We start from the raw sequence: 26,618 nt of genomic DNA, 5'->3' as shown, positions 1-26,618 counted from the left end.
TAGTGATGGGCTTAGCCCAGCACTATAGCAGCCATGAAAGAGGAACTGGGGAAGAAGAAAAGAAAGGGAGAAAGAAGAAAGAAGAAAGAAGAAAAAGAAGAGAATAGAAGAAGAAAGGAAAGGAAGGGAGGAGGAGGTTTGGCGCCGGCAGGGAGGGCACTAGCCGCTGGTGGCTAGCCGGCAGCTCAGCTTCGGCGAGCCCAAGCCCACGGGCAAGAAAGAGAGAGGGCGAGAGAGAGAGAGAGAGATTTAAAGGGAGAGAGATAGAGAGAGAGGGAGAGACCTAGAGAGAAAGAGAGATTTAAAGGGAGAGAGGCGGTAGGGACATTGGCGCTGCAGCTGCAACGTTGGCGGGCCCATCGGAGGTAGCTGGCCCGGCCTGGTTGACAAAGCCGGCGGCGAGCCCGAATATGGCCGGCCACGTCATGCCAAGCAAAATTTTTTTTTTGGGATAGGTTGTTACATATACATACCTCTCTAGTTGTATCATCAAGACAATATCATAATACCCAATTTAATATTCATGTCAAAAAAATCATCATATCTTATTTCTAATGAATAAATCACTTAAACTTGATAATACCTCAAAAATTTTAACTTAATAATTTATTACATCCTCTGAACCAAGTCCATTACATATACTGAATAATTTAATCTTATAGCGTTGCTCAAAATTATTCTACAACGTCATTCGTACCACATAATAATTGTAAATTAATATAAGTCTACATATTTTCGACTCAAATCCAACGTCATAAAAAACACACAATTGGCATGCTATAACATTTTTATCCTCTAAATTGATACCAAAACTAAACCGGTAATGCATTTTTTAGTCTCATACTAGGTATATAATGCTACCATCTTAGCAAATTACTATCATCCTATATGGTACATCTCATTATCATTCTTTCACTTAATCATATCCACATAATTAGCAGTTTCTAAACTAAACTCACTTTCATATTATCCAAAAAAATTATATATTAATTTCTACTACTCAAATGACTCTTAACCTAACATCTCTAGCAATATCACCCTTGTGATGTTCATTATCCTCTTTGTAATCATCAAGTTAAGAATTTAAAAGAAACATTAATCCTGTAGCAATATTATTGGACAAACATGTCCTACTAAACAACCTATTTGCTAGTATAATCATAACTTACCAGTATCTTGCAGAAACAATCTATCACACCAATTTCTAAAAATTCTTTTATATTTACAATCCATAATCATCCATCGTATCACTTCATATCTTTTTCACTATATAAAATCATCACTAGTCTTATTCTTACCTAGAAAATATATTAATCATCCATCTATAATCAATAATTATAACCCGCACAATGTCTCTCTAAAAATATACCTTTTTACATCATCTCCTAATCCCATGTGTATCCATAAAAAGATAAAAAAAAAATCCAAAATATGGTATTTCTGCTCAAAATAACCTCAAATTTACTAATAATAATCCTTTTGTATAAAATAAATATCTCCACATGATTATGAATTTCTACACTCTACCATATCATATGGACATGTATACCATCTCCAATATTACGCTCCATAGATTATAACACATCAGCATCAATACATGTCCGCTATAGTACATCAATGCATGATTTAATAATATTTCTTCCTCTTCATTAGTAGCTTAGATAAATACTCAATATACCAATATCTTAATTATCTCTATCAATATCGTCAAGCATCAAACTTAATAACCTCAACATTATAACTTAAAAATCTATCTCAATCAATTAATATTAAACTCATAAAAATCGATTGCTAGCGTAATCGTAAACAAAATTGGCAACTACTATGCTTGATGGTTTGCCAGATCATATTTAAACCTAGGCTATAATACCACCTGAATTGTAACGCCCCTGCCCGGAACTAGCACGTGCTCATCTACGTGCCCACACAACATGCGCGGCGCATGTGATAGGACGAGTGGGGCCACCAGGCACAGATAAGTTCTGAGCTCACATACTCAATTACAAAATAAATTAGGACATCATCAAATAAAACATACTAATATATCCATATCAAAATCCACAACAATCATACTACACAACTACATAATCTGGCAGAGCACACACAGGCCCATACAAGGCCACAACAAACTATCAAGATACAACAATTACAACTAATACAATAATGTCCGACATGTACAACATTTCCTATTATACAAATCATGATCTAATATAATGGAATACAAAAATATACATCAGTATAACTCAATATCTAGATAAACTAACATCTATACTGTCTCGCACCTATAGCTCACCTCATCATTGTTCTAAATATCTTCTCAAGATATCTCAAATCGCTATCACGTACCACATATCTGAGGGGGTTAGAAAAGAGAAATAAAAAAAGTCATGAGCAAAATACTTAGTGAATAGATCTTACCCCGAATCAGTGATGTCAAACAAAGCATAAATCATATACTAAATAATATGAATCACATAGGAGCATTATGTCATGAATAAGTATATGAGTATATCCTAAATACTATATAAATGAAAAGGTAGATATCATGTCATAACTGATCAAACTATATAATTCTCGACAATGTATAACCAAATCTGTATGTCATACCATCATCATAACTATATCTCAAATATGACACATATGATGCATGCTATTATATCAAATACAACCATATATGATGCATATTGGCCACCAGATAATTAGGTATATTAAATGATAATGAAATCATATGCATTACTTAACATCTCAATCATCAATGTCATCTTTGAATATCATCATCATACTAGACAATTGTGCACAGTCAACATCCGATACTCGATCTCATTAATATGCCCGAAGGCTCAAAGCATACCCTATAATCCGTAAAGGGTATCTTAATCATAATCATTCCCTGCCATCCGCTAAGAGTATCAATATCCATCTAGACCGAGCACCCTTCTAGCTAATAGAAACTACGTGAGGATAACTCGCCACATATACCCTGGCGAATGACATGTATCCGAATGTTTATTGCGCACACAAATAAACGACCTCGGATGCCAGGCCATAGGATCGCAACTACAATCATCCACAAGCGTGTCCTAATCCTCGCACCCGCTCGGGCATCCTCACACTTTCTATCAACTATTCTATCAATTAGATTTCATGCTTTCCTTCTAAATGATAGATCATATGTATTTTATCTAGTACTATAACAGATCATGCAACTCATAAATTTAGGTGATAAAGAGGCCAAGAGAGCAATGATGCATTGTAGTTTTCAACCATGTATCTAACACATGCATCCACATGCCAATATATCACATGCATACTCATGCTAGAGATCATCTCGATATAAACTCATAATATTATAGTGATTTCTAATCATCTCTATATATCACAAATATATTCATATCCCAGATTAGTCTAATCAAATGCATGATAAAATATGCTCATCTTAAATCATCTCTAGATAAAGTCATATAATTATGCTAGAGGCCAAAACATGCATATACATAATTATATAATATATTCTAATTTGAGAAAGGCACCTAGGGTATAAGACTACTCACCATCTTATCAAAAGACCCAACACGTATCCCTCACGTCCATCAATCAATCATCACTCATTGCTATTAAGGTCTCTAGGGTCTCAAATAAGGGGGCGGTTTAGAGTTTGAAAATATTTAAGTAGTATGAAGCCAGTCGTTTATCCGATCATAATCTATTCGAGTGAAAATATAATAATTTATTAGGTTTGAAAATTAATTACATTCATAGGATAAATTTAAGGATTATTTGCACCGAAAACCTACTTGGTTTTCGATTTGACATCCTAGGGTCATTTTCGGTTTCCCTTGCACTTGAGGCTTTTTTTATATTTTTCTTCCAACTTTGCCCTTCCCGTACTCGAATATTGCATTAAATGATGCAGACAGAGAGCAAAGAGAGAGAGAAATCAATATTTTTTACATGAAGTTGATTGACTGGACGTTGTAGGAACAGATTGAGCTACTTCTTCTTCTTCCTCTTCTTCTAATTTGTGCATTTGGGAACTTATCTTCACTATATCCATAAGAATAGAACATCTATCTGACCATAATGTGAGAGTTTTGTTGCACTATAATGGTGCTATTATTTTGGACGATAAGAAGAGATTTTTGCACTATGAAGGCGGTTGCATTGTTCACAGAAGTATAAGAAGATAGTGTAGTTTGTTAGATTTGAAGTCAAAATTCTCCGAAGTAATGCGAATCCCTCTAGGTAAGTTTGAAGTCTCTTTGAAAGTATCTATTCCCTTCGGACAACCACAATATATTTGTCGATATCTTCAAAGATAGTGATGTTATAGAGATGTATGATCTGTCACCATTATTTTGTCGAGCTATACAAATTTCTAGAACGAGGAAAGAGAAGGATTTATCCAGGTGAGTTAATATTTTTATGTTCGTGATCACATTGAACATATGTAGGAAAATAACTTTTGCTTATTTAATGATGACATTGAACATAAAAGTCGTTATTGATTAACATATGTCGTACTTAATTATGAAATTCGTAATTTTAGCTACAAATTTCATAATTGAACTACGAATTTAGCTATGAATTTTACAATTGAACTACGAATCTCGAAATTGAACTATTAGTTCAACTATGAATTTCGTAAATGAAGTACGAATTTAGCTATCAATTTTGCAATTGAACTACGAATTTTGAAATTGAACTATTAGTTCAACTATAAATTTCGTAATTGAAGTACAAATTTAGCTATGAATTTCGCAATTGAATTATGAATTTAGCTACAAATTTCGAAATTGACCTATTAGTTCAACTACGAATTTTGTAATTGAACTACGAATATAATAGCTAAGTTCGTAATTGAACTATGAATTTCGTAATTGCACGACAAATTTAGTTACAAATCTCATAATTGAACTATGAATTTAGTTACGAATATTGTAACTAAATTATGGGTTTTCTTAATATTTTAACATCATCATGTTATTGATGTTATTTTACAACAATCCATATGAAAAGTTCTATGAATGAGCAACTGCCTATTGTTTCAAATGTTTCAAATCCTAGCAATATTAATTTGGATACTTTAGGGGCAGGAGGATCGTCTCTTCTCAGTCATCCTACTGACCAGCCCTTTGACATAAATGGACAGTATGTACCCGATAGTGAGATTGATTCTCCTGTACATAATCCTAGTAATATTATCACAGCAAATGTTATTGATTGTATTGATTCGTCTTTAAATGAGGAAACATATCCCAATCTTCAAGAATAATTCCCTATCTTTGATTCTATTCATCCATCTCTAACCAATGAAGGTGATGTGCCGACAAACTTGTGCATCCAACCTTATGGTGATAATAAACATATTTCAAGTACTATTGATTATGTAGAATCTTATGTACAACATTTAGAAACCCCTCTAAGTGAAGTGGCACAATATATCACATCAAATGATCTATTTATAGGACAAATATTTCGTAACTCATTAGAGTTTGCAAAAGTACTGAAATCATTTGCTATCATGTGTAGATTTAAATTAAAGCCTATTAAAACTAACCCTTAGAAGATTATTTGTTCAATATAGTTCAGAGGAATATCCATGGAAGATAAAGGCTATAAAGATAGCAGGTGTTGATACATTCAGGATAAATTATCTTATTGGACAACATGCATACATCAGAGGTATATCTAGGAGGGAACATAAGCAATGTACAAGTTTATTCATACGCAATGAAGTGTGTGAGCACATCCTAAAGAGTACTAAAGCATACACTCCGAAGATGATTCAAGTTGAAATACAAAAAAAATTTGGTGTTTCAGTAGGTTACTATAAGGCATATCGAACTAAACGGACGACAATAGAAGAGATCCGTGCTAGCTATGAGGAATCTTACAAGTGTGATTGTAAGGCTACCTCCGTGAGCTTAAAAAGAGAGATCCTAATATAATAACTGAATTCTACACTGTATAGTATTTGATGAAGGTGACAAGACAAAAGATAGCTGAATTCTATTTTAATCGAATGGCACTTGCCGAAAAATGCAATACTCGTATGGTTAAAAAAATTAAAGATGCTCTAGACATTTCTCATGAAAATGCTCGATTTGTGAATGTCATTCCATCCTCTATTTCTGAATTCTAGATCAATACCTTTGATGGAAGTTATGTTGTGAACATTGAAAAAGGAACTTGTAGTTGCCGTGCGTGGGATATCCTTGGAATTCCATGCACACACGGTGTTGCTTCTCTAAGCTTTAGGCATCTTGATCCTTATGAGTTCTGCGAGAGATATTTCACTAAAGAAATATATTTAGCTACATATTCAGACTCAATTCCACCTACTGCAGGAAGGGAAGTTTGGCCACCGAGTCCCTAGAATGAGATTGAAATGCTACCTCCCTTAGTGAGACTTCAACCTGGTCGAAAGAGGAAGAAAAGGAAATCGTCGCAGGGTGAAAACCAAGGAGTACAAAGGAAGAAGTGCTTGAATTGTAAAGAATTAGGACACAACTCTAGGTCTTGCACGAATCCCCAAGCAATTTGTAGGAAGCTTATAGTAACCTGCTACAGCGTATCAAACTATCTAAATGTGCATGTGTTTATTTTTGTGTGTCTTTGAAGTGTTTTGGAATCAATGTGTTTTATATATAATGTGTTAGGTTCTTAAATTTGTTTTATACATGATGTGTTTAGGTTCACACATGTTTGCCATAGACATGATGTGTTTAAACATCAATTGTTTACTAGTGTTTGAATTGCTTCAAACATATCAATGAAGTTCATAAGTTAAGTACGAATTCTTTTGGCATAACAATAAATTTTACCAATTTTCTATGTAGGTTAAGCAGAAAGACAATTTATTTGTAAGTACGAATTTTGCTTCATACATATGAAAGATCAATTGTTTTACTAGTGTTTGAGATGCTTCAAATATATTAAGAAAGTTCATAATTTAAATACAAATTCTTTTGGCATAACAACGAATTTTACCAATTTTCTATGTTGGTTAAGTAGAAAGACAGTTTATCATTAAGTACGAATTTTGCTTCACACATATCAATGATCAATCGTTTTACTAGTGTTCAAAATACTAGTAAAACAACAAAGATCACCCAGATAAGTACCACATAGAACATGACATATGCTACTTTACACATGTTTATCGACTATCAGGACTTAGTCGGGTGATTTTCATTGGACATTTTGCACATGGAAAAAAAAAAAAACTTACAAATATATTGCACGAAGAGTACAGTACATTTTTCTCTTTCTACATTGAAATGGGGAGTATTCTCTTCGTCAGGCTGACTTGCAGCACCTCCAAAATTTTGTTCATCTGTTAAAAATGAGTAATTTTGTAGATGTGCAAGTCAGCCTTACAAACAGAGTACTTACAATATCACCAGCTCTTCTTCTTCTTCTTCTTCTTCTTCTTCTTCTTCTTCTTCTTCTTTCTTTTCTCTTTTTCTTGTAGTTGTTTGCGAATATAATTAGCTATTTATAAAAGATTTTAGCTAATGTCTGATTTGATAGTGAAATTAATATCATCAGTCAACCAACTTATTTACGAAGTTCGAGAATATGGTTGAAGCATAATAACAAGAGTAGTGCATGATTTAATTATGAAATTAGATATAATAATAACGAAAGTAGTACGTGAATTGAGGAGTCTCTTTAGTAGTGTCACCTCCGCTCCCGAGATAACCTCACGTCTCCTAATAGTATCCCTAACAGGATTAGAATATTTATTTCGTACTTAGACTTTTCATATGCACGAAGATCGTCAATGATTATCCCTAAAACATGATGATTTTGGAATCAATGTTTTTTATATATAATGTGTTAGGTTCTTAAATTTGTTTTATACATGATGTGTTTAGGTTCACACATGTTTGCCTAAATATATGTGTGATGTGATGATGAAGAATAATAACATGGCAGTTTTAAATATAATCATGGCAGTTTTTAATGGTTGCGAGACTATTAATCGACAACATTCACCTTATTCTCTTCTTGTTTCTAACTGATCTTCTTCAGCACTTATTCATTATTTTCAGCCTGCCATAGCATATTGTTCCTTGTCTGAAGTCAACACCTACTATGGAAACAAAATAGGGAGAATCGGTTCTTAACAGGCCATCAACTTCTTCTGTTTATCTGTCATATAATCTTAAAATGAAAGAGCAGTACTGCAGACTTCTTCAATCAGCAATAGTGCTTACCTCTCCGGCTATTACTAGAAACAACCTTCTATCCTCGCTCCACCATTAGATAATATTGACATCATTAGTTGGAATTGGAATATAACTCTTCTCAAACCAGGTGTATATCTCGTTGAATTTCCTTCAAGGGAATAGATGTGGAATGTTGCCATAAGGGGATGCTATCCAGTGATTGGAGGATCCTACATCTTGAAGCCTTGGTATTTTGAGAGTGGCAATGCAGTGAAATCTAAACTGCAATCCTGTGTTTGGATCCTTTTTACAAATGTTCCTTTTTTTCTGTTGCAATGAGAGATCAATTAGGGAAATAGTTAGCCCTTTTGGCTGTGTGGAAGTCTTCAACTCTACTGAATTATGGGGTAGAAATCTATCATACATTAGTCCAATTATATCTTATTCATCTCTCCAAGATATTCCTGAGAAGGTATCAGTGTCCTTTGCTGGGTTTACGTTTTCTATTGACGTAACCATTCAAGGATGGGTTAAGGGCTCTATGAAGCCCAAACTTCCCTGGTCAGGTGATGTTGCTACTAATTGGTCTCTTTGGAGAAAGGAGACCTACGAAAATCTCAAACATTCTAATCTTACCAGGGATAATGCCTTGTCAATTGTGTAGGAGAAGATTAAAGCAGAGTAGGATATTTCTACTTCCCCTCAAGTAGCATGGGGACAAATCCCACCACCTTCACCAGCCATATTTTCTAATCCAATAATTGCAGGAGTTCATGTCAAAGCTTCTACATGGGATCGAGATGCCCAAAATCAAAGGGTGCAGTAGCTACGTAGAGATTGGGAATCTCCAACATGGCATGACCCGATTTCAGAAGAGATAACTATTAAATAGTTTTCTATTTTGGCGAATTCAATTATGGAAGGTGTGGCCACTCTATCCGAGGACCATTCTTTGGATATTACTCCTGTTCAGACTAGACATAATGTTCTACCTTGGCTTAATATTTCAAGTCCCGTTAAAGGACCACATGTTTTTATGTGATTCCTCTTCTCTTCGTAAATTATATACTTATATTGTTCATTAAAAATATAAATATAGAGTATCTTTTTGTCGCAAATATAATAAAATCTTTTATTAATAATATATTAACAACTTTCAAAACTATATTAATAATTTTTGAAACTATATTAACAACTCTCTCAAATATAACAACAATTTTCGTAAATATATAAACAAATTCAATAGTTATATAACAACTTTCGCAAATATAAAAATAAATTTCATAGTTATATAACAACGTTCGCAGATATAATAACAACTTGCCTTAAAATGGCTAGTCATAATAACATATTTTGCAAATATAATAACAACTTTTGTAGTTATATAACAACGTTCGCAAATATAATAACAACTTGCCTTAAAACGGCTAGTCATAATAACATATTTTGCAAATATAATAACAATTTTCGTAGTTATATAACAACATTCATAAATATAATAACAACTTGCATTAATGACATATTAATAATTTTCGAAACTATATTAACAACTATTGCAAATATAATAACAACTTTCATAAATATATAACAATTTTTGCAAATATATAAAAAATTTCGTAGTTATATACAAACTAACAACTTGCTTTAAAACGACTATTCATAATAATATATTTCGCAAATATAATAACAAATTTCGTAGTTATATAATAACATTCGCAAATATAATAACAACTTGCCTTAAAACTGCTAGTCATAATAACAACTTTCGCCAATATAAAAACAAATGTCGTAGTTATATAACAACGTTCACAAATATAGTATCAATTGCCTTAAAATGCCTATTTATATAAACAACTTTCCTTGTATAACAACATTGACAAATATAATAACAATTTGTATTAATGACATATTAACAACTTTCGGAATTATATTAATAATTTTTGAAACTACATTAACAACTGTCGCAACTATTCACTACAGAATTCACAAACTTCCCAATTACAAGGACGAATAGGGTCAAATAAGAATCGTGGACAAAGATTCTTGCTTAATTAAATCTTTTAGTAGCAGCATCACCCTAGAAATCCCGTCTCTAACAATTGTAACGCACGTGGAAACCTTAAGTCTACACATGTCTTCCTATTCAAAATAAAACTTGCCCTCTATGGATATAGTCAATATATAACATTACAAATATCGCACAATCAGCCCTATAGAAGAATGCAATATGAATTATTACGAATTCAAGAATAACTTACATCATATTTACTAAATGGATTTACGAATCAGCCTATTTTAGGCAATTGGCTTTGAGTAGCTTCTAGTCCCTTATGCGATTTCCTTCCTTCAACACCTCTCCAGCCAAGATACCATATATTTGCGGTGCAGAAGTACGTAGCCATCTGTTGACCCATCTCATCTGCATATACAATTGAGTTATTTAGATATCTCACTACAAACATTTAATTAAATGATGTCATGTAAAAAAACTATTCACCATTTTTTTTGCAGCTTGTAAATATCTAGGGTCCCATAGAGAATTATAATGAATGCCCTTCCAGTTCTTTATGTCAACCACCAAAAGATGGTAATGGTTACAAGTGTGAAGAGGGATAAACCAGAACTTTGCATTATTAAGTTCTGAAGGATAATTTGTAGTCATTCCAACAACCATAGAGTCATTTTGCATTTGAACCCCTTGATCAAGAGATGTCGATGAAAATATGCAATGGCTGTACAAACTAGGATCCTCTAATTGCTGATAGAAATAAATTCTGCTAAAATAATTAATCACTGCATCATCAATTAGCTCATAATTACTTAATAGAGGCAGAAGTTGACACTTCTCCACTATTGTATGATCATCTTTCCAAACAGAGGCCCCTACATTAGGAAATAAAAGCATCTATTTAATCAAACGTTTATCATCTTCCATCAACAATTGTGTTCTAGGATAATCAAATGTGACACTTTTCTTCTTTTTTTCCTTTCGAATGGACTTTTGTTTCCTTGCCATCTTTGTCTCCAAAATGAATTTCCTATTTGCCGAAGATAATGTTTTCTATCAAATCAATTAGTTTGGCAATAAGTAATTGATCTGGTTTGCATATGTCATCAACTATCCTCACTATGCCACTAGATTCTAGATCCACTAAAGGTTAATCAAACTGTTCTATCTCCTCTTCCCCTCCATTATCTTCTTTATCTTTCTCCTCTTCTCCTTCCCCTTCCTTCTCTTCTTTCTCTTTCTCCTCTTCCCCTTTCTTCTCTTCCTTTTCTTCATCTTTCTCCTCTTCCTCTTTCTTCTCTTCCTTCTCTTCCTCTTCCTTCTCTTCATCTTCCTTATGCCGTTCACCATCATACTCTTCCTCTTCTCCCATCTTCCACTAACATAAAACAATCATTAGACAATTCAACAATGTTGGATCTACTACAAAGCATGTAAGGACTTCTTCGGAATCTGAGCATCTCGTTTAGGTCCACCACAAATGTCGAGCTACTTGAACCAATTCACTCTGCAGTCCCAATTGCCTTCTCATTTTCTATCTTCTAAAATCGTCTTTTGAATTAGACGTTTTCAGCCTTCAATTCGATAATTTTTCATTCCATTTGGCTCATTCGTCTCTTCAAATCATTCACAACTACGCATAAATTGCAGATGGATGATTCTTGTTCCGTTCGGCTCGCGTAGATGGATAATTCTTGTTCACTAGGGTAACTTGGATTCATCCTGAAGAAAATAAATTTGGCATATATATAAACTTATTGATAATCTAATAAAAACAATTAATTGTACAACACAATCTATAACTAACTAACTCTTTTTCTTTTCTCAACATGTATAGATTTTATTCTTAGTAGAATTTCACTTGAGCCATGATCCAATCCTTTAACCATTTTTTCCTCTTAAGTAAGTTGAATAGGAGGAAGGATCTGCAAAACATAAAGTTTACATAAGCATGTCATGGACATAATTAAATAACTCTGTAATAAATAACTTTCTAATTAGACTTACATTCTCAGCACTCAATTGAGGTATAAGAGTTGGAAGAGTGTCTTTTCGAAACTTGATAACACCAGCCCATCGAAATATTTGGGATCATGTCAGGAAAATTGGGTTTCAAAATTTGCCAACGCTCTAGGAACCAAACCTGTGATGAGAAAAATAAAGATAAATTAATCCAAAGTAAACAAGTTTATAATCATCAACATAATCATGATTATTGTCAATACAATGATACATCCACTCATGAACACTTCATTGGCCACACTCCCCATCGCCATCATGGAGTTGACCTTCTCAACTGTAAATTGGAGGGAATGGAAGAGGAACTCATGAACAATCAATCCCCAATTATATTTACAAATATATTAAAGATTTTTAATATAGGTGATAAGCTCTAAGGGGCAAGTATAATTACTACGCTGAAATAAAACAGTACTGAAAATTAACAAAATGTACACTTTAACAAAATCAATGACACTCTCTTCATCGTCCAAAGGTGACAACTTCTCCAACACAATCTCCATTTGTTTTCTCGTTACTATCATTCCACGAATAAAATATCTCTTTACAAAAGGAATGTCGTACCATTCCTCATTCACTTTTCCACCTTTCGGATTGCTCAGGTCGAAGACTACCTTTTCACCATTTAAAAGTAATACAGGAATTACGGCATTTTCCACTACCTTCAACTGAAGCTTAAATTTCTCAAAAACAAATGTTAATCCACTCCTCCATCTCTTAGTTACCTCTCGAAGGAATGGTGTGTCTTGTGCGACATTAGGAATGTCAAATAAATACTTGAAGGGTGTTTTGGAAGCAATCTCCATATGTCGATCATGAACAAACTTGAACATCTCACTTATTTTACTTGTATAGCATCATGAAGTAATCAGGCACGATTTAATGAGCTTGTATTTTCTCCACCGACTCTGAGAATTAGATCCCTCTATGGCCTTATCAATCTTCTTCTTTGATAGAGGGGTCTAACTGGTTTGAAAATTATCATCAGAGTCCCTCTTCCTCTTTGATAGAAGGGTCTGACTTGATTGAAGTTCTTTCAATTGACCACGATTAGTGGAATCTCTCTTCCTCTTTGATAGAAGTGTCTGACTTGATTGAAGTCTTTGCAATTCACCGCAATTAGTGGAGTCTCTCTTTTCGGTCTTTGCCATTATATTTATTCAAATTATCTGCAGAAACTATAAGAACATAATATTTCAAACATTGAACAGGTATTTAAGTGTACAATACACAAAATATACGTCTAATTTTGCTAATTAAAATCCAAATAACAAGTACAAATGTTGTCAATAAACTAGAAATAAAAAAACAACTTTGAAACCAAAATAATACGGATGAATGTTATCAATAAATTGAGAACTAAAAATAACAACGACGTATGTTGTTAATAAACTGTGAAACCTAAATAAAAACAAGGATGAATTTTGTCATTAAACTACAAAACATAAATAACAATAATGACGGCTTTTGTCAATAAACTACGAAACCTAAATAATAATAAAGACGAATTTTGTTAATAAACTATGAAATCTAAATAACAAAAAGGATGAATTTTATCAATATAACTGTGAAATATAATTAATAAGGATGAATTTTGTCAATAAACTGTGAAACTTAAATAAAAATAAGGACGAATTTTGTCAATAAATTACGAAACCTAAATAACAACAAGGACGAATTTTGTCATTAAACTGCGAAACCTAAATAACAAGGATGACTTTTGTCAATAAACTACGAAACCTAAATAACAACAAGGATGACTTTTGTCAACAAACTGCGAAACCTAAATAATAATAAGGATAAATTTTGTCAATAAACTACGAAACCTAAATAACAAAAATGATGAATTTTGTCAAAAACTACGAAACCTAATTAACAAGGAAATATTTTGTTAATAAACTATGAAACCTAAATAAAACAAGGACAAATTTTGTTAATAAACTCTGAAACCTAAATAACAATAAGGACGAATTTTGTCAATAAATTGTGAAACTTAAATAACAATAAAGATGAATTTCGTCAATAAACTACGAAACCTAAATAACAACAAGGACAAATTTTGTCAATAAACTGCAAAACCTAATTAACAGCAAGGACGAATTTTGTCAATAAACTGCAAAATCAAAATAACAAAGATGAATTTTGTCAATGCTACGAAACCTAAACCTAAATAATAATAACCTCAATGCTACTAGTTAAAAAAATAGAGTGAAAGATCTTGCTTGCTTACCGGTGATGAAGAATACATTTAGAGGGAACCTTAGATGAGACGTCGGGGAGGGACATGATCAATGAAGCGAAAATCCAAAAGTAAAAGAAGACGATAGCTATGATGGATATCCCCTAGCAAAACCCTTTTTCGTTCTTCAAGTACGAAAGAAGATAATAAAAGTATTATTTTTTTTATTTCAAGTCAATGATTGCGCTCTTTGCTCTGTGTCTGCGGCATTTAATGCAATACTCAACTATGAGAAAGGCAAAGTTGGAAGAAAAATATGAAAAAAGCCTCAAGTGCAAGAAAAACTGAAAATAACGTAGGCTGCCAAATCGAAAACCAAGTGGATTTTCGGTGCAAATAACCCTAAATTTAATTGTGATAATATTAATATGCTAATACCATAATTTATATTTATTAATAAGAATCCTAGTTTGCTAATTATAGAGTAAGTAATATAGTAATTTATCTCTTTTTGTATATTATTAATGACAACCATATTTGATTTATAAAAATATAATTATAAATACAATCTTATTAATAATTATTTTGTGATACTTACTCTTATTTAATTAATCATAAATTATATGAAAAATAGCATTTATCCTATTATACAAAAATAATATGCAAGCTTAGTAATTCATTTTATACAAAGTATTTGACAATAATATGATGCTAAAAATACTTATATAAAATATAAATATAAGATTATTATTAATACAGCTATAAGTATTAATCTAATAAATAATAACTAAACCATAAATAAATTTATAGGCAATATCTATAATTATAATGAATAAATTATTATACAAAAAAATACTTAGCTAAAATTGTATTAGTGATTGTAAATTATCAAAATATTTAAGTATCTAAATAAACTAATTTAACTAATAGAAAATAATTATATAATTAATAGAAAAGAAAAAAAACAAGCACTATTGCAGCAGGAGGAGGAACCAAGAAGGGAGAAGAAGAAGAAAGGAGGAAGAAAAGAAAGAAAGAAAGAAAGAAAGGAAGGAAGGAAGGAAGAAGAAGAAGAGAAGAGAAAGAGAGGGGAGGGAGGGAAGGTCGGGCCGACAGGGAGGGGCTCGATCGCTGTTGGCTAGCCAGCGATCAGCCTCTCATCGGCAGCTCGAGTCTAGGGGATTAGAGATCACTAGGGGGAGAGAGAGAGAGAGAGAGAGAGAGAGAGAAAAGAAGTAAGGAGAGGGGCTCACCTCGGTGGCCACGATGGCGATAGTGTGCCTCCATTAACAAGAGGGGGAGAGAGAGAGAGAGAGAGAGAGGAAGATGAAGAGAGAAAGAGGCGGTGGAGAGTGGTTTGGCAATAGCTATGGCGACGGCGGGGCCCACCGTGCTAGTTGGCCCGGCTAGGTTGGCTAGACTAGTAGCCTCAACCCGCCCGCCACTGCATGGCACGATGCTGGCCATGCTGTGACCGGCCACGTCATGCCACGCAATAATTTTTTTTAAAGATAGGTTATTACATGGCTACCATGGCTTGTTTATGCGGTTGTTCTCAACCACGGAGGAACAAAACCCAGGTAACATAATAGATGCTGATTTGGACACACTTTTCCAAGGGTTTGATCATGTCTTTAAAGAGTCGTATGGACTACCGTTGATCCAAGACCACGATCATCGGATCAAGATCACACCTGGACCAGCAAACGTGAGGCCCTACCGGTATCCACATGCTCAAAAGGATGAGATCACATGCTCAAGATAGTCTCTCGAACCCATGATGGGCATTAAGAGTTCCCTTGTAGTGCTCTTTGGCCTAACTAATGCGTCGACAAATTTTCAAGGGCTGATGAATGATGCATTTTGCCCACTCCTTCGACGATATGTTTTGGTATATTTTGATGACATCCTTATTTACAGCTGATCGAGAAAGGAGCACGTACATCATCTATGGACAATCGTGAAGATACTACAAGTGCATGGGCTAAAAGGTGAAGAAAAGCAAGTGCCTTTGGGGGCAGGCATGAGTTGAGTACCTAGGGCAATTCATCTCTTCCGCAGGTGTGGAGGCCGATCCCGCGAAGGTGGTTAGCATGGTGTGTTGGCCACAACCAAAGATGCCCAAGAAGCTCTGAGGCTTCCTTGGCCTCACTATCTATTACCATCTATTCATCCAAGGCTACAGGAAGATTGCAGCCCCACTGACTGCCCTACTCCACAAAGACGGGTTTGATTGGAACAACAAGGTGGAACGGTGGAATGACAAGGCAGAACGAGCATTTGAAGAACTCAAGTAAGCCATGACTGAGGCGCCTGTGTTAGCCCTACCAAATTTCACCAAGACCTTTGTTGTTGAGTGTAACGCATCTGGGTTCGGGACTGGCACAATTTTGATGCAGGAAGGGCAACCAAAGAAGTCTACCCTACTTGCTCCGACAAAGAATCTGCACTCCAGTGCAACAAAAGTGGCTCTCCAATTTGCTCGAGTATGACTATGACTTGGTTCAAAAAGGGTTTGGAGAATGGTGCAGCCGATGCACTTTTGCGCCAACCTAATGCTAGCGAGCTAACCACCCTATCGATTCCAAACCTCCTCTTGTTCGATCGAATCAGGTGACTCAAGACCCATCAAGTTGGATCGAGTATAGCACGGGAGACAGACTCGTGTTGATGGGGGACCGAATCCTAATCCCAACTATTGCAGACTTGTGGACCTCTTAGATTATAGTTCTACAACTCACCCCTCGTGGGCCACAAGGGCATCTTTCAGACCCATAAGTGACCAGGCCTCAGTTGCTAGTGGATCAGCATGAAGAAAGACATGCGCAACTACATTCGCACATGTGAAGTATGCCAATAAGCCAAACCAGATTTGACTCGACTAGCCGGCCTTCTCCAACCCCTTCCTATGCCCGAGCGACTCTGGGAAGATATTTCAATGGACTTCATTAAAGGCCTACAAACCTTCCAAGGGCGATCAATTATCATGGTGGTGGTCCACTGCCTCTCCAATTATGCGCACTTCTTAGCATTCGGCCATCCCTATATCACACGAACGATCACAAAGGTCTTTGTTTGTTTTCTATCCGATTTGATAATTTGGATAGAATTCATCACAAAACTTGTGAAGGTAACTAGGCTCGATCCGATCATTGGATCGCTCAGAGATTCGGATATGTTGTTCCTCTAAGTGTTAGAAATCTAACACCATCGAAATCTCACTGATCAGATGAGTAGATGAAAACACTGACTGAAGATTAGGAAGTAGCAGAATGGACATGGAATATGTGGTTAGGGTTATGGGAGATGATTATGGATATAGTGGATGGATTAGTGCTTGGAACTAGATGAGAGGAGAGAAGGGAGCTTTCAGGTATGATTGGTCGCTAGAGGGAGGAGGGAGAAGCAACGAAGAATTAACCTTGGCTGTAGACGAAAACTCATGATGGATTCCAAGGGGGATGAAGGAGGAGGGAGAAGAAAGCTTAAGCTTAAATAAAAATCGATTTCAATGATCAATAATCCAAAGAGGCTGCTTTTTTACATATTTGGAGTCTAGCCAAACATTCAAAAGCCCTAAACAAATCCTACTATAACTCAACTTACTCGTTGTGCATTCGAACGCACCCTGATCGCGTTCGAACGGCTAAAACGCATTCTCTGTATGTGCGAATACGAGATTAGGCGTTGGAACGACCAAAATATATTCTTTGTATGTGCGAACGTGAATCAGGCATTCGATTGCCATCCATTTGCATCCGAATGCACCTGCTAGAAACTATTTTAGTTTCCTAAAACATAAATAGAAATTGATATAAATTGAAGCGGTTTAATCATATTCACTATGCACCCAAATCAAGAACCGTAAGAACCATCACATAAGTCAGTATCGCACATCGATACTACCATCCGAGCCCCTAGTTCCTTATTATGCCTACGCCTTAATTTAAATATTCTAAAGGGTTTGACTCTCGTCAATCGATAGTAATTAGCCTATTGTCGCTTGGCAAAATGGCTGCTTGATTTTCTGTGATCAACAGACTAAACCTCAAGCGTGGGCCCTAATATATAAATATAATAATCCCCCTCTTCTAACCCTGGCTGAGAGGTGTTATGTACTTTTAAGAAGCAGAAGTCATAGCATGATATTATATAGCACAACAAGTATGATGGAACACACATTATTATCATATATTACGTGCTATCACACATAGATCATGCCCAACATATATGCGTAGAAATCATAATACGCAAAATAATGCTGAACAATGAAATAAAATTAACATGTACGGCGTTCGTTAATAGCAGTAAGGAAATGTATGCACATGCATAATATGAATGCAATGATGCTATAAGGTAAGTCATTGCATTATCTACACTACTCCTAGATTATAAAATTTTATTTGCCTGAAATTGTTTCCCAAATAACTAGCTTTAACTGCGCCGTGAGATCATCCTCGCATAGTAGAAAATCCACTCAATAATAAAGCAATAAAAAAGTAAGCACCACAATACTAACATTGATTAATTAAATAATCCTATAGACATTCACTGTAGCCTTGAGTAGGTCCATCTAAGAATTTATATATTTATTAATTAGGTAGAGCTAGCATAGTTGTACTGATGCCTGACACGTTATTAAACATAATTAAAATAATTTACCTCAAATTATTGTTCAAATCATTATTACTAATTTATATTAAATCACATAGATAATATTTAATTAATGAGCTTTATTAAATAAGACAACTTGCTTAATACCATTTTTCTAGACTGATCTATATAAATTCTCTCATAGGAGCAACTAATACAGATACACTCAAACCACCAACTCTTTTGGTCAAATAAATTTAACCAATTTTAAAATCAACCACACTAAACCTCTACGTAGAAAGTCGTGGGGTGCCACACGCCATGGCAAGCCATGGGGTGCGATGGGCCACACGCCCGCGCCCGGCCAGCTAGCGCTTCTCTCTCTCTCCTTCTAAACCTCTCTCTCTCTCATTTATTATCTCTCTCTCTCTCTCTTGTTGATGTCAGGATTGTCGCCCTTGGAACCCACCGCTGCCACCTTCATCGAGCGCCGATGAGCCTTCTTCCTCCTCTCTCTCTCTCTCTCTCTCTCTTCCTTTCTTACTCTTTCTCTCTCGGGTTTGCCGGAACCGAGCCGTCGACGAGAGGCCGGTTGCTGGTTGGCCAGCAGCAGCCGAGTCCCTCCCCTCCTCTTTCTCTCTCTCTCTCTTCTTGTCATCCTTCTCTTCCTTTCTTCTTCTTCCTCGGTTTCTCCTCCTCTTTCTGCAACACTACTGGGGCTCGGCCCAGCTCTAGTGGCAATGCTCTCTTAAATTATTTTATTTTATTTTATTTATTTATTTAGGTATTTTCTTTCTTAATTAATGCATAGATTATTTAGGCATTAATTATTTTATTAATAATATATATTCATCAATATGATTGTTATTAATTATAATTAGTATAATTATAAATTAATTATCTTATAAGCTATTACTTTTAAATATATGTAATACTTATATTTATTTATCTATTTATATTTCTATTAGATTAATAGATAGATTCGTAAATTATAATCATTAGATTTATAGAGGTATAGTAATACTCTTATGATACACATTTTAAGCAATTCTAATAATTTCTTATATATTTTATTTTGTAACAAATGAAATACTAGGCTTATTTTATAACCACAACTTAGTTATAATTAGGTTTTTTTATCTATATTTATATATTTTATTTTATTTCATAATGTCATTCTTAGACTATTTTATAACCACAACCTTTTTATTCTTAATTCATATTTGACCTTTTATGATAAAAGCAAATTCTCAACTCTTTGTGGGAGTTCTCCTCTACCAAATCCTAGCACTGCTCCCATCCCCAACGGCTTCCATTTCCTATTCCCAAATTCCTTTGCCTCCACTCCTCCTCCCCTCCTACCTTATCCCCCTTTCACATCTTATAGGTATTTCCCACTGGCCTCCTAATGGCAACCAATGATGACCTTCTTGAAAGATTCTCAAAGCTCTTTCAAGATGACAGGATGGATGAACTCATCCCCTTCCCTAAGAAACTAAATATCTCCACTATAGATCCCAAGCACTACTTAGTTGAAAAGCTCATAAATGACAGAATTTTCCATCTCGACGGAATCAAGGCTTCTCCAACCAAAGCCTAGAGCCCTGACGGAAAACTCTAGTTCACTGAGGTTGGTAACTACACCTTCCTCTTCTGCTTTAAACTCTAACCAGACCGGTGGTGAGGGTGGTTATCTCTAAACCTCTTATTAACACCCTCTCTATCGCTCTTCTCAACGGTGCAAGTAGGGAGGTGGTCGTCTGCTATGAAAGGCTACCTCGCCATTGCAATTTCTATTGCAGGCTCAGACATGATTTACTAACTACATGCATAAGGCTAGATATGAAGCTAAGGCCAAAGAGGACTTTTCATGGACCTCCACAATGGGTTGCTCAAGCTTCTTCATCTCAAATATTTGTACTTGGGAGGCCTCCAATGCTAGCTGGACACCTCGGCTAACCACGGTGAATGACCCCCACCTGATTCCTAGATTTCCCACTTCCACTGGAACATACCTTTGTAGCTGAGAAGTCCCTTCCCCTCGCTTATGTGTCCCTAACCCATTGTCCAATTAAAGCTACATGTTACCTTTTGAAGCATATGTCCTGTTGGAAACTTAAATGCTACTTTTAATGCAGCTCACACTCCTATCATCTTGAACCAGGTGATAGGTCTTTTGAGATAAAGTCCCTTCCCCCGCCCGCCCCACCTGCACCCGCACCCGCACCCGACCCGCACCCGCACCCGCACCCGCACCCGCACCCCCACCCCCACCCGCATCTATCTTTACATTTTATCTCACTTACCGCAGCCATTTTATCTTCCATAACCCCAACTCATATTTCACTATCCATATTCATTCGGCCACTATTGACATTTGGTCATTCTATCTATTATATTTTTCAATTTACTCATCCGATAAATGAGAGGAACAACATATATCACAAGTTTTTTTGGACGGTATCGATTAGCACTGTTCTAAAAGTTGTGTCCAGAGTGTGTCCTTTCAAAAAGACATTTTCATCTGGAATGACACATTTTTGACAAAAGGTTTTGATTATTTGGTAAAAATAAGAATACACATTCTTCTAACACACATTTTCAATTAAAAGGTACCATCATAAAAGATCACATCCTTAATTATAGAATGATGCACCTCTTCGACTCATCTAAAAGGACGCACCTCTTCAAATTAAACCGTCGCTTTAAAACTAATTCTCTTTTACTCTCTTCTATCAAATTGAATAAATAAATATATTATATTAAAATAGTCTTTGAGCTCTTTCAATTCCACCTCTCGACCGAATTGAATAAGTTTATCATCACCAAAATATTATTAAAAGGATATGATCTTGAGTTCGTTCCCTTAAATATGTTTATTATTTCACCCTTGAGAGGGCTACATTTTTTACGTCATGCTATCTTCTAGAAGTTACATTAAGGGTTCCTCATAGAGGATGAGTAGTACTAGTGGTTAATAAGTCAGATTATTAGATTCACCTGGTTAAGATTCCTCTTATACCCATTTAAGAGCTTCATGCAACTCTTAAAGGCAATATAATAAAGAGGTCAAAAGTCTAATCACTTCTAAAATATAATACATATCCGTATTTTATCTCATTGTATTACTTTTTACAGAAAATTTTCTTATGCACGATTAGTTCTATATGCGGTAAATATCAAAATTGCCATCTACATATGAGCATCAAAAACAACAGTTATGAGATCGATGAATGTCAATTATCACAGCTTGAATATGACAATTTCAAGGAGAGCATAAAGAAGGCAGTTGATAATGCAAGAAATACTAATGGCTTGACTGGAAAGGGTAAAGACCGTCTTCCTTATATTGAGGTAAATTAATCTAGTAACATTTAGCTTTTGCTTTGAAATGAAAATCAATGATTTTCATCATAAAAGATCTTACTAATTTCATAATACCTGAAAGTGTGATGTTTAGTGCTATTTTAACAAGAAATGATGGCTTCTAAAAATCAATGTTAATTCTCTGACAAATTCAATTGTTTCAGCCTTTTGGATTTGCTACAGCTATTGTATCTTTCGTTTCTTATATTTTGGTTCTAATCTAGTTTTGTTTACACTCTAAATCTAAATATATATATATATATATGTACTTGCTCTAAGCTACAATTAAGATTTCCCAAAGTTTATGCACCAAACAAGTGTAATCATCATTACCAACCCCAGATATTTTTTCAAATTTTACTGTCACACAGCTTCCAAACTTTGTCTTATGCTATAAAAGGTCTATTTAACGAACTTTAGTCATATTAAACTAAGCTGAAAAAGCCTTAGCAATTTATGACGGTGAATCAAATAAAAATCGATGTAACATGGAACCAAACATTTGTTTTATAAGGAAAACTTTATACTAGACAAACTATATAGATTGATACATAGATTCATTACCAGATGATTTGTTTGAAAACCTATCCATCAACCCCCAATAGGTAGTTTATCATTAATCTTTTATTTATGATTACATTAAGTAATCCAATCTTTCACCTTCGCATGGCTGTCTTTCAGATTATGAAGGATGAGGAACAAAGAATGACAGAGTTAGAGAAACAACCTCAGATTCCTCCATTAATTTACATCGCTCGTGAAAAAAAGAAGAGCTATTCTCACCAATTCAAGGCTGGTGCATTGAATGTTCTTGTGGGTTAAACTCTTATCTTCTCATCTCTTCCATTTCTATGTTTTTCAAGCTCTAATAAATTAGAGTCATTGTGGTCTTCTCTCCAGCTCCGCATCTCAAGCATCATCAGCAATTCCCCCTATATTTTGGTACTAGACTGTGACATGTACTGTAACAACCCTATTTCCGCTCGCCAAGCGATGTGCTTCCACCTTGATGCCCAAGTCTCCCCCTCTTTGGCTTTCGTTCAATTCCCTCAGGCCTTCCACAACATCAGTAAGAATGACATATACTCTTCTGGACTAAGAACATACTTCAAGGTACAATTATTGGAGGGAGCAAAAGAATCTGTGGAAGTTTTTGTTTAAAAAATAATTTAAGCAGGAATGATGTGACTAGTGCTCTCCATCTACAGATTCTATGGAAAGGCATGGATGGTTTCAGGGGTCCAGTTCTGTCTGGTACTGGATTTTACATCAAGAGAGATGCATTGTATGGTGCAGAACCCGGCCATGCATCAATAAGAGAAGGTAATTTCATCATTTTAATTAATAACTCCTTGAAGTTCATTGGGCCACTGTACTTGCGCTTACTAAGTTTAGCGGCTTGCAGAGTTCAACTCCGTAGGGATCTCAGAACTTAAGCAAATCTTCGGTTCTTCCAACGAGTTCATTGTATCCTTACGCGAAAAAAGGAGTAACAATTCCACTAGGACTAAAGCTTACTCACTTCTACAAGAGGCAATCCGTCTGGCTTCATGTTCCTATGAGAATGACACACAATGGGGTCACCAGGCAAGCTTAAGCAGTCTAAACGGATAAACGCCATAGATTCATAACAATCTTATCAAATCTTATCTTCTTCAGGTAGGGTTCTTGTATGATTCAGTAGTTGAGGACTACTTCACAGGCTTCCGATTGCACTGTCGAGGATGGTTATCTACTTACTTATGCCCATCAAAGCCGGCATTCCTCGGGACTGTGCCGATCAATTACAGTGATACGCTGGTTCAAAACAAGAGATGGGCAGCCGGATTGCTTGGAGTTGGCTTATCAAAGTATTGTCCTCTCACATTCGGGATTTCAAGTAGGATTAATTCTGTCCTTCAATGTATGTGCTATGCCTGGCTCGCTCTGCTCCAACTCTTCCCCTTTGCTTTATTTTGGTACGGTATCATCCCCCAGTTGTGCTTGTTGAATGGCATTCCCTTGTTTCCTAAGGTAAGTAAAATATCCGTTGTTATTTAAACTCCATTAGTTGGCACTTTCAGTACTTCATCAATGATTGACAAAGTCTTCCAGGTTTCAAGCCCATGGTTTGCTGCCTTTGTTATAGTTTATGCTTCATCCATATCTCAACATATAATGGAAGTCATCATCTCTGGGCAATCCCTCAAGGCATGGTGGAATGAGCAAAGACATTGGTTGATAATTGCAGTCACCAGCCAGTTCTTCGCATGCATGAATGTGATCATGAAACTGGTCGGCGTCAGAGAAGTAGACTTCGAGCTGACAAACAAGGCGATCGACGAGGACCAACTCAAACGGTATGAGAACGAGCAGTTTGATTTCCAAGGAGCCTCATCGATGATCCTTCCTGCAACAACACTAAGTCTCCTAAACATGGCGACGCTGTTCCGAGGAGGGTGGAGGATGATCATGGAGAACAGATTTGATGAATTGTTTGCACAGCTCTTCATTTCATGCTATATCTTGGCACTTAGCTATCCATTGCTTGAAGGGATTTTATTTAGGCGCGACAAAGGAAGAATTCCGACCAGCATTTCTTTATGGTCGATTGCAGTAGCAATTGTACTGTCATGTTTGATTGGTCAATAGAATGATTAAACCATGTCGTGTTTTCAGATTGGATCAACAATTAAATCTGGGTTTGTACAAGATAATCTGTTATTTGAGACGATCCTCTTGGGTTATTAGAAAGTCAAATAAAATTAGATCTTTTATCTCTAGTTCACTTCACGATTATAATTTTCCTATTCTAGATTAGGAAACACCAAGGAGGTCGAGGACATGAAGTTTGGCAGCGAATGAAAGTTTGGAAACCAAAATGGACACCTTCAGGTAGGGGTGAAAACGGGTCGGATTAACTGCGATCCGACCCATTATCCGACCTAATTCGGATATGATTTGGATAAAAAATTTCTATCCGATTTGGATACGGATTTAGATACGGATAGAGTTTTTGAAAAAAATTTGGAGACGGATTCAGATATGGGTCAAGATATATTTTTGAATTCATTACGGATATCGGATATCTATTTACCTGCATATTTTTTTGAATGATTTACAATTTTTAGTTTGCTTATTTAAATAGTAAATATTAATATTGTTACTAATAATACGTTATATATTATTTATAGAGATTAATTTCTCTAATTTTACATATTTGACATATAAAAAAATTATTTGTTGTAAAACTCTTAATATTTTTGTGTTAATTATATCTAAATAAAATATTATAATTATTTTAAATTCAATCAATATCCGTTTAAGATTCGATCATCTATCTAAAAATTATTCGTATCCGTTTAGTTACGATATGGTTTTAAAATTTGCTATCCGTCCATTATCCGTATCCGAATCCATATCCAGACTAAAAATATGGATCCGGATATGGGTTGAGCACTATCCGATCCGTTTCACCCCTACCTTCAGGACAAGATGGACGGAAGCATAGTGGATTGATGCGATCCAGGTCAGATAGACATTATAAGGGTATTGGGCTCGATGAATCAAGTCTCGTTATCTTATCTTCTTATTTGGTTTAGTTAGAGTCCAAATATGTTAGAGTTTATTTAATTAATTAAGTTTAGTTTAGTTAACTTTTGTGCACTTTTAGAAAAATATTTAAAAAATATTCTTCACTGAATATTATGAAATCAATTGGAGAAGATCAGTGATGTCCTAATCTAGAACTTTCATATTCAAAGCTCCATCAGATTCAAACTCTATTTGTGGCAGAACGAAGCACTAATCCAAGCTGGATAAGTAAGATTAATTTAGCTAAGTCATATTTATCTCTACTTTATGCTTATATCTTATGTAAGCCTTTAAGGCAAATTCTAATATGAGTCAATTTAGGACTAGCCTCTATATATATATATGCAGTGCAATCAATGATGTGATCCGAGTTTGATTGGGTCGATCCATGGGGATATTGGGCTCGATGGATCAAATATATATATCTTTTAATTATTTCACGATGTAAGTCTTTAAGGCAAATCTAATTTAGTTATGTGAGCCATTAAGGTATGTCCAAATAAGTCATGAAAGCTCTTAAGGCAAGTCTACTTAAGTGAAGTAAGCATTTAAGGCAAGTCCAATTAAGTTATATAAGCCTGTAAGACAAATCCTAATTCGAGTCGTGTTAGCCTTTTAGAGCTAGTCTTAGTAGAACTCATTGTACTTGACCTTTATATATAGAGGGTTGGGCTCATTTGTTAATCATCCAAGCATTGAGAAATTT

At 35.1% G+C, this 26,618-nt stretch overlaps 1 protein-coding gene across 2 annotated transcripts in view; it reads left to right on the top strand.

Annotated features, from left to right (window-relative positions):
- The window catches only part of LOC140802076 (cellulose synthase-like protein G2), a 30,656-nt gene extending 5,555 nt beyond the window's left edge, over window positions 1–25,101 (top strand). The window contains exons 2-8 of one of the 2 annotated variants that reach the window (XM_073157502.1): window positions 22,223–22,327; window positions 23,021–23,152; window positions 23,240–23,452; window positions 23,548–23,662; window positions 23,745–23,926; window positions 23,999–24,352; window positions 24,434–25,101. In XM_073157502.1, the coding sequence (XP_073013603.1) occupies window positions 22,223–22,327; window positions 23,021–23,152; window positions 23,240–23,452; window positions 23,548–23,662; window positions 23,745–23,926; window positions 23,999–24,352; window positions 24,434–24,970 (1,638 nt within the window). In that variant the 3' untranslated portion in view covers window positions 24,971–25,101. The remainder of the gene's footprint in view (window positions 1–22,222; window positions 22,328–23,020; window positions 23,153–23,239; window positions 23,453–23,547; window positions 23,663–23,744; window positions 23,927–23,998; window positions 24,353–24,433) is intronic. The other variant, XM_073157503.1, reaches the window with a different exon arrangement.
- The last annotated feature ends 1,517 nt before the right edge of the window (window positions 25,102–26,618 follow it).

This window comes from Typha latifolia, chromosome 15 (genome assembly GCF_019914945.1).
Source record: "Typha latifolia isolate L0001 chromosome 15, TyphaL0001v2, whole genome shotgun sequence".
Classification (NCBI taxonomy): Eukaryota; Viridiplantae; Streptophyta; class Magnoliopsida; order Poales; family Typhaceae; genus Typha; species Typha latifolia.
The sequence above is the reverse complement of the archived record's forward strand: the minus strand, read 5'-3'. Positions and strand labels throughout refer to the sequence as shown.